Below are 10,009 nucleotides of genomic sequence, written 5' to 3' on the forward strand. Positions count from 1 at the left end.
GACTGGGGAGTAGTTTGGACCAAAAGTCAAGATAAGACCACCAAGGTTTTGCAAATCAGCTGCATTTTTGCTGTGATTTTATCACATGTAGCAGCAAAACTATGATAAAACCACAGAATAATAATAATAATGAATTTGTAAAGTCTTCAGACTCTTCCACTTGTTTCACATTTTTTTATGTTGTGGTCTTGTGCTAAAATATATAGAAAATCAAGTTTTATCCCCATTATTCTGCTCTCGATATCTCATTATGACAAAGAGAAACAAAATATTTGCAAATAGCAATCTTTGCCAATATATTGAAAAGGAAAAATAAAACTATTGCAATGACATAAGTATTTAGACCCTTTATTCAGTACCTAGTTGAAGCCCCTTTGCTAGTGATTACAGCCTCCAGTCTTCTTTTGGATAATGCTATACATCTGGGATTTTTTGCCATTCTTCTCTGCAGATCCTCTTAATCTCTGTCAGGTTGGATGGGGACCATTAGTAGAAGCCATTTTCACACCTCTCAAGAGATCTCCAATTGGGTTCAAGCCAGAGCTTTGACTAGACCACTTAAGGACATTCACAGAGTTGTCCTTACGCCACTCTTGTGTTGTCTTGGCTTTGTGCTTGGGGTCAACAGGGGAGATTTATCAAAAACTGTACAGAGAAAAAGTTGAACAATTGCTCATAGCAACCAATCAGATCCCTTGTTTTATCTTGAAATGGACCTCTGGAAAATAAAAGAAGCAAGCTGATTGGTTGCTATTGGCAACTAGTCAACTTTTTCTCTGCACAAGTTTTGATCAATCTCCCCCATTGTCTTGTTGGAAGGGAAACAAAATAGAACTCTGGATTAAGTCTCCCTGTCTGAGCCACTGAAAACTACTCCCCATAGCATGATGCTGCCACCACCATCCTTCACTGCACAGATGGTATTCGGCAGGTGATAAGCAGTGCCTGGTTTCCTCCAGACATAATGCTTAAAAGGACAAAAGGTTTATCTTGATTTCATTAGACCAGAGAATCTTCTCAAAGTCTGTTTAGTCCTTAAAGGGGTACTCTGTCCCTAGTCATCTTATAACCCATCCAAAGGATAGGGGATAAGATGTCTGATCGTTGGGGTCCCGCCACTGGGGACTCCCGCAATCTCTCCTGCAGCACCCACTTGTCACCAACTTCATGGAGCGACGATCGCTCCATGTCTGATGACTCATGATACAGGGGCCAGAGTATTATTACCTCATGGCTCCGCCCCCTTGTGACATCCCACCCCGCCCCCTAAATGCAAGTCTATGGGACGGCCACCACGCCCCCTCCCATAGACTTGCATTGAGGGAGTGGGGTGTGAGGTCATGGCTCCGGCCCCTCGTAACATCATGCCCTACCAGCCCCTGTATGGTGAGTAATCAGCACGGAGTGATCTTCACTCCATGAGGGTGGTGACAAGTTAGTGCTGCAGGAGAGATTGCAGGGGTCCCCAGCGGCGGGACCCCCTCGATCGGACATCTTATGTTCTATCCTTTTGATAGGGGATAAGATGTCTAGGGCCAGAGTACCCCTTTGAGGTTCTTTTTTGCAAACTCCAGAATGGCTTTCATGGTTCTGTTACTAAGGCTTCCTTCTGCCCAGATTGGTGGAGGGCTGCAGTGATGATTGACCTTCTGGAAGTTTCTCCTATCTGCACGTAGGATCTTTGGTGCTCAGCCAGAGAAACCATTGGGTTATTGGTCACCTCTCTTACCAAGGCTCTTCTTCCCTGATTTCTTAGTTTGATAGGGCGGACAGCTTTAAGAAGAATCGTGGGTATGCTTCGGAGACGAAACACAGGATTAACTGGCGCTGGATGGACCAACAAAGAGGTATGTAGCAACGATAGTTTAATGGACCGGCATGCTGATCTATTAAACTATCCTTGCTACATACCTCTCTGTTTATCCTTTGCATTCGGGCAGGAAGGCTACAAGAAGACCCCTTGTACTTAACACCTTTTTCCCTTGTGGTGTATAAGTTGCAAAACAATTTGGGGTAAGCGCAAATCACACTAAGCAATTCCCAAGGTCTTGTTAGCTTAGGCTATGGAGCGCTCTTCTTTTTATTTTTAGCTTTAGGAAGAGTCCTGTTTGTTCAAACCTTTATTTAAGAATTATGGAGGACATTGCGCTCTTGGGATCTCTCAGTGCAGCAGAAATGTTTTTGTACCCTTCTCCAGATCTGTGCCTCCACACAATCCTGTGTTTAAGTTTAACAGACCGTTCCGTATTAGTAAAGGGTTTGAAGACTTATGTCCATGCAAAAGTTTTGTTTTTCCTTTCTAATACATTTGCAAATATTTCTAAAATTCTGTTTTCATATCATTTACATGGGATTTGAGTGCAGATTGATATGAGAAAACCTGACACCTCAGGCTTGTATCCACCTTGAATCATAATATTATCTGTATTGTAGTATCATGTGGATATTGGCCCAAATTTACTTAGGCTACTGTCATCTTTGTTGTGCCAAAATCTGATGTATGTTTTAAAGCATGTATGACGTAGATTGCAACTCTATTACAAGCTTTACATCTTCTTGCACTGTTTCTGAAAAAGTGGCATGGCATAGACAAAGTTCTAAAATTGGATTCATTTACTGATCCCTACAACACATTTCTGGTGAAAATGAAACCTTGAAGAAGGTGGTGTAAGCCCCCAAAAAGCCACAAAAGGTGTGTGAAAAGGAGAAATGTTAAGTCTTAATAAGAAACATGCCCTCTTATTTTCCCTAACAGGGTCCTCACCCAGAATATGGAGACTTAATTGAATTCTTCCGCCCTGTTTATACACATTGGGGTGTATATGTTGGAAATGGATATGTTGTTCATTTATCAGGTAAGAGTACTATTGTTGATATAGTTTTAACACTATTTGGAATGTATTTTAACTATACCTCGATATGAAAGTTAATGTAAAATGGAACATATATAATATAGATTTTAACAATGTTTTTAAGAAGTATAATTGGGCTGTAAATGTATGGTGGATGGTGGTATGGGGTTAACCAATTATGAAATAAAAAGCCTCTTTAACTTTTGCAACCTCCCAAGATGCTAAGTTAAACTTTCCAATAATAAAGCATTTATGCACTTTTAATTAACTTTTCGGGACAAGCTTTTTTGTGTTTGTACATGAGTGCACTATTTCTGGCCATTATACAACCTGTCCATGGCACTTTACATCAGTATTTCCTGTACACATCCTCTATATAACACCCTCAAAAGCAGCAGAAGCATGAAGGATATTACGGAGCAGTACTAAACAGTGTACAGTGGGGATCAAAAGTTTGGGCACCCCAGGTAAAAAATTTGTATTAATGTGCATAAAGAAGCCAAGGAAAGATGGAAAAATTTCCAAAAGGCATCAAATTACAGATTAGACATTCTTATAATATGTCAACACAAGTTAGATTTTATTTCCATCATTTACACTTTCAAAATAACAGAAAACAAAAAAATGGCATCTGCAACAGTTTGGGCACCCTGCAGAGTTAATATCTTGTACTGCCCCCTTTGGCAAGTATCACAGCTTGTAAACACTTTTTGTTTCCAGCCAAGAGTCTTTCAATTCTTGTTTGAGGTATCTTTGCCCATTCTTCCTGACAAAAGTCTTCCAGTTCTTTGAGATTTCTGGGCTGTCTGTCACGCACTGCTCTTTTCATCTATCCATAGATTTTCAATTATGTGAAGGCCATGTCAAAACCTTCAATTTACGCCTCTTGATGTAATCCCATTTGGATTTCGAGGTGTGTTTCGGATCATTAGCCATTTGTAGAAGCCATCCTCTCTAACTGCTTTTTCATAGATGGCATCAAGTTAGCATCCAAAATTTTCTGAAATTTTATTGAATCCATTTTTCCTTCTACTCGTGAGATGTTCCCTGTGCCACTGGCTGCAATACAACCCCAAAGCATGATTGATCCACCCCCATGCTTAACAGTTGGACAGAGGTTCTTTTCATTAAATTCTGTTCCCCTTCTTCTCCAAACGTACCTTTGCTCATTCCGGCCAAAAAGTTCAATTTTAATCTCATCGGTCCACAGAACTTGTTTCAAAAATGCATCAGGCTTGTCTATATGTTAATTTGCAAAGTTCAAATGCAGATTTTTGTGGTGAGGATGTAGAAGAGGTTTTCTTCTGATGACTCTTCCATGAAGACCATATTTGTACAAGTATCTCTTTATAGTGGAATAGTGTACCAAAACTCCAGTGTCTGACAGATCTTTCTGGAGGGATTGTGCAGTCAAACATGGGTTTTGAATTGTTTTTCTCACAATCCTGCGAGCTGTTCTGTCTGATATTTTTCTTGGTCTTCCAGATCTTTCTTTAACTTCCACTGTTCCTGATGACTGCCATTTCTTAATTACATTCCGGATATTGACATCTGAAAACGTTTTGCTATCTTCTTATAGCCTTCTCCAGCTTTGTGAGCATCAACTATTTCAGTTTCAGATTTCTAGACAACTGCTTAGAAGAACCCATGGTGCTGATTGTTGGGGCAAGGTTAGATGAGTCTGGGCATTTAAAACCTTTGAGATTGACATCAACCTTTGATGATTGAGAGCAATCCATGACACTGGCAGGTCTCAGCTTTGTAAAGGGGGCAGTGCATGCTATAAATTCTGCAGGGTGCCCAAACTTTTGCAGACGCCATTTTTTTGTTTTCTGTTATTTTGAAAGTGTAAATGATGGAAATAAAATCTAACTTTTGTTGACATATTATAAGAATGTCTAATCTGTAATTTGATGCCTTTTTGAGATTTTTCCATCTTTTCTTGGCTTCTTTATGCACATTAATACAAATTTTTACCTGGGGTGCCCAAACTTTTGATCCTGACTGTAAGCTGTAAATCAAGCTCTAGGGTGCGATATAAATCCGTGTGCATATCTCTTCTTCTATCTCTTACTCTCTAGCTGCCTCTTCCTCCACTCTTCATCATTTAAGGTGAAAAAAATCTTGTCTAAAAATGTATCTAATATAATGCCTCATATTGAAACTACAATAATAGAATAATTGTTTTTGTACATTTAGATCTTGATGGGTTATCCAGTTTATACTCAGCATTTGGATGCGTCATTGTCAAGAAAGAGCCTCTGTGGCTTGTTGCTAATGGTGACATCTACAGAGTTAATAACAAAGACGGCAAGAACAGAAAACCCTATCCACCTAAAATAATAGTAAAGAGAGCTCTGGAAGAAGTTGGGGAGCTAAAGGAATACAGCCTGACAAGTTACAATTGTGAACACTTTGCTACAAAACTAAGATATGGCACTGGCTTCTCTGATCAGGTATTGTGTAGACTTAAGGCCCGATATTACATTGCCTGACACTGAACAGTGAAAGGATTAGAAAGAGAGGAAGTTAAAGGCTTCTGCATCTTGACTTGGTATAAGACTGTTTTAAAAGCTACTAATACAGTGACTGTGTGAGCTGGGTGTGCATTTTAACCCTTAGAGGACATGCAACCTACATGAACGTCACTGTGCCCTGGTATCGATCACGTGGTGATCGGAACTGGCTGGCTGCTGTTTTTACCAGCCAGGACCTCAAGTATAATGGCGGACATTGATTCGCTGATGTCCACCATTTACCCTTCAATACTGATCACAACAACTGAAGTATCTGCAGGGTTTTGGGGTACTCATTGAACCACCTGAAGCCTGATTGCGGGGATGAGAGGAGTAAAGATGGCAGCGCAGCTCACCTGCTCCTGGCCAGCTTCTGGTATCTGATAAGTTGTGACCAACCAACCAAAAGCCCAATACACAAACCTATAAAATTGTTCAAGTACAGTCTTTGTCTATCAGGGCACGATGGGAGTTGTAGTTCTGCTAGAGTTGAAGAGTATTGCAGTAAGGAATGCAACAGCTGAGACTGATTGGTGACTGAAAATAAAAGCTAATCAATAAATGATCTGTATCACTAAATGGTGACATAATAAAAAATGTATGGCTCTTTTGAATGGTGGGATTAAAAAAAGGCCCAAATAGGCTTGGTTAGCCTGGTAATTAAGGACAATAAGAAATGACACAAACTGAACTTGGGAAACTAAAAAAGGGAATAGAACATTGATAGAACATGTGGACCCAGTAATTAAAACATGAAACGTTCTCTCTATTCTCTGTAGGTGAGGGATGCAGCGATCTGTACAGCTGGAGCCACTGCTGCTCTAGTTCTTGCAGGTGTTGTTGCTGGCGCAATCTATTGCATCGAAAAGGATAAAAGACAAAGAGAGTAAAATGGAAATGGAAATAAACCATATACAGTACATGAAGGAAACACCGACTGATAACATGCTCATACCGTGAATTTTGCAAAACTTCTACTGAAATCCAAGAAGAAGAAAATGTTGCTGTAGTATTCAAGATCACAACACCTTGGGGCTGCTTGAGGGAAGGTGTCACACTGCTTTTGTGGTAGATTGCCAGTATCTGATGTATCTGATTATTAAAACCAATATAAATGTATCTGGTAGATAATACCAATACTGATGTATCTGATTAATAAAACCAATACTGATGTATCTTCTTAATAAATCCAATACAGATGTATCTTATTAATAAAACCAATACTGATGTATCTTCTTAATAAATCCAATACAGATGTATCTTATTAATAAAACCAATACTGATGTATCTTCTTAATAAATCCAATACAGATGTATCTTATTAATAAAACCAATACTGATGTATCTGATTAATAAAACCAATACTGATGTATCTTCTTAATAAATCCAATACTGATGTATCTGATTAATAAAACTAATACTGATATATCTTATTAATAAATCCAATACTGATGTATCTGATTAATAAATCCAATGCAGATGTATCTTATTAACAAAACCAATACTGATATTTCTGATTAATAAAACCAATACTGATGTATCTGATTAATAAAACCAATACTGATGTATCTGATTAATAAAACCAATACTGATGTATCTGATTAATAAAACCACTACTGATGTATCTGATTAAGAAAACTAATACTGATGTGTCTTATTAATAAATCCAATACTGTAGTATCTGATTAATAAATCCAATGCAGATGTATCTTATTAACAAAACCAATACTGATATTTCTGATTAATAAAACCAATACTGATGTATCTGATTAATAAAACCAATACTGATATTTCTGATTGATAAAACCAATACAGATGTATCTGAATAATAAAACCAATACTGACGTATATATCTGATTAATATTAATGTATCTGATTAATAATTATGTATATGCATGTATGATACTGTAATTGTATACTGTAATTGCCCTGGTCCAATCTATAACTTGCCTCCTCATAGAAGCTGATCAGATTAGTCTGACAGGACCGATCTCGCATAAACCCATGTTGTTGCTGTGTTAGAAGATTATTTTCATTAAGATATAACAGCTCTCAGAAAACCTCTAAAAGTCTGTATATTTTATCACATTAATGAAGAGACAGCTGGCTGGCACTGCTAGCCTTTCCAACTCCAACCCCAGCAGCTCCTTACTCTCCAGAAGCTTTCCTTCTTTTTAGACACATGTTGAGCTCAGCTTTTTGAATACAACAGACCACCAATGTCCAAAATACAAAAGAATCAAAGTGCACCAAAAACCTCCAACTTCCTCCCGTGGAACAAAAATGGGTGCTGCCTTTCAAGATTACCCACAGTAGGAGAAAAAGTAAAAAAAAAAATTATTTATTTTTCAAGTGCATAACAAAATACAAAGAACACCATCTAAAATACTGATCATAAGGATCACACGATGCACCAATTAGTGATGTCATCACAGCACATGTTGATAGGACATCCTATGACATACTACAATAAGGTAAAACATACCGTTAGCACATTACATGCATTAGTATTACATGGTTACACATATAATATATAAACCCATATCACATAAAAAAAAATACATTAACATTACATGTCAATTACCTATACCATAGTTCTTTCTATAGTTTCATTCAGACCTTTCGGTACTAGCGTGTTACTCTTGTAGATTTACTCTTGTAGGCTTTGAAATCTATCTGAATACACTGGAATGGGTTCGATGATGGATAAACTGAGAACTTCTAAATTGCTCCCATTAATCAGACACACATGATGGGAAATGCCGTGCTTCATGAATTTAACCTTAATGTTGTGGCAGTGCTTATTCATACGCTGGCACACTGTTTGAACAGTTGGTACAACGTATTGAAGACCGCACACACATGACAACAAATAGATGACATATTGTGAAGCACAAGTTAAAACTTTCTTAATTGGGAAAATCTCACCAGTAGAAAAAGATTGAAAAGTGTTATTAATGGACACAAGGATCCACAAACAACAAAGGCAACAACCAGATCCACATCTAATGGTACCTGTAGCTGTACCCACAGTAGTGATAGTGTTATCTGATCTAAGGTTCCTCAACCTACTGGGGGACTAAAACCTGTGTTTTGTTGTTTGTCTCCAAAACAATCAAAGTGGTCCTCAACAGGTCTCTTGCTTCATCTTAACTTTATTCGATACAAGGTATATTAAGCGGGTTGCCTCAGCTGACAATTGTTTTGTGCTATCCTATCCAGCACTTCAACAAAACCCCCCCTTCCTATCTGATCCTCCCCCACTAAGTATAATACTTATAGGTGATGTCAGAGAATGTAAGGATCCTTCAAGACACATATGCTCAAAACAAGTGAAATAAACAAATATATAAAAGGGCACTGTCAGATAGAAAAACTTTTTATATGTTGTACATCTTGGGAAAACAATAGTTTTTCTAAAATACTTCTTTATAAAAATTTTATTTAAAGAAAACTGCCTTTGAAAATCCCACCACTAGGGGGTCCCCATACCTCCTAGGACACTGATGAGTCCCACAGCAGCACGAGGGTGTCCAAGGGTCATGGACAAAAGATGGCTGATTGACAAGACTGCAGGAGGAACACAACCTGTAGCAACATTGCTGTAACACAGAGTTTTACCAAACATGTGCATCCAGTTGTTGCAAAACTACAACTCCTAGCAAGCCTGGACAGTCAAAGGATGTCTGGGCATGCTGGGAGTTGTAGTTTTGCAAAAGCTGTAGGCACACAACTGTAGGCAACACTGCTGCAAAAAAAGAGTTATTCAAACACAAGTCCCAGCACTACAGGACTGCCAAAGGATGATACACAAGAGTGACATAGGAAGTTGTAAGTTATACACTCACCATATTGTCTTTGGTGGTAGAGTACAGGCAATCTCCAATAATCAGTGTGTGTGTGTGTGTGTGTGCGTGTGTGTGTGTGTGTACAGCATAAAACCAAAGAGGAAAGGGTTAGGGTTTTATTTTCACGCGAAATTTGCGCGGAATTGCACACGGAATTGCATGCGGAAATGGGGGAGAAAGAACTGAAGGGTTTTTCAGCCATTTCTGCACAAATTCCGCGCAAATTCCGTGCAAAAACGATGTGGAGCGGAATTTTTCAACCTTATGAACTATGTTACTATGTTACTATGTTAACCCTTTAAGTGTTTTACAGGAATAGCTGCAAAGTGAAGAAGAAAATTCAAAATCTTCATTTTTTACACTCGCATGTTCTTGTAGACCCAGTTTTTGAATTTTTACAAGGGGTAAAAAGAGAGAAATCACCCTAAAATTTGTAACCCAATTTCTCTCAAATAAGGGAATACTTAATATGTGGATGTTAAGTGCTCTGTGGGTGCACTAGAGGGCTAAGAAGGGAAGGAGTGACAATGGGATTTTGAAGAGTACGTTTTTCTGAAATGGTTTTTGCCAAATTCTAGATTTTTACAAGGGGTAATGGGAGAAAATGCCCCCCAAAATTTGTAACTCCATGTGTGAACATCAAGTGCTCTGCTGGCACACTACAATGCTCAGAAGAGAAGGAGCGCCATTGAGCTTTTGGAGAGAGAATTTGGTTGGAATAGAAGGTGGGGGACATGTGCGTTTACAAAGCCCCCCGTGGTGCCAGAACAGTGGACCCCCACCCCCCACATGTG

At 38.6% G+C, this 10,009-nt stretch overlaps 1 protein-coding gene across 9 annotated transcripts in view; it reads left to right on the forward strand.

The window, feature by feature from the left end:
• Positions 1-6,606, forward strand: part of LOC130276936 (phospholipase A and acyltransferase 2-like) — a 69,880-nt gene extending 63,274 nt beyond the window's left edge. For all 9 annotated transcript variants that reach the window (XM_056526974.1, XM_056526971.1, XM_056526972.1 and 6 more), the window contains 3 exons: positions 2,756-2,855; positions 5,052-5,308; positions 6,148-6,606. In XM_056526974.1, the coding sequence (XP_056382949.1) occupies positions 2,756-2,855; positions 5,052-5,308; positions 6,148-6,258 (468 nt within the window). In that variant the 3' untranslated portion in view covers positions 6,259-6,606. The remainder of the gene's footprint in view (positions 1-2,755; positions 2,856-5,051; positions 5,309-6,147) is intronic.
• Positions 6,607-10,009: the final 3,403 nt, after the last annotated feature.

Source organism: Hyla sarda, chromosome 6 (genome assembly GCF_029499605.1).
Source record: "Hyla sarda isolate aHylSar1 chromosome 6, aHylSar1.hap1, whole genome shotgun sequence".
Lineage (NCBI taxonomy): Eukaryota > Metazoa > Chordata > Amphibia > Anura > Hylidae > Hyla > Hyla sarda.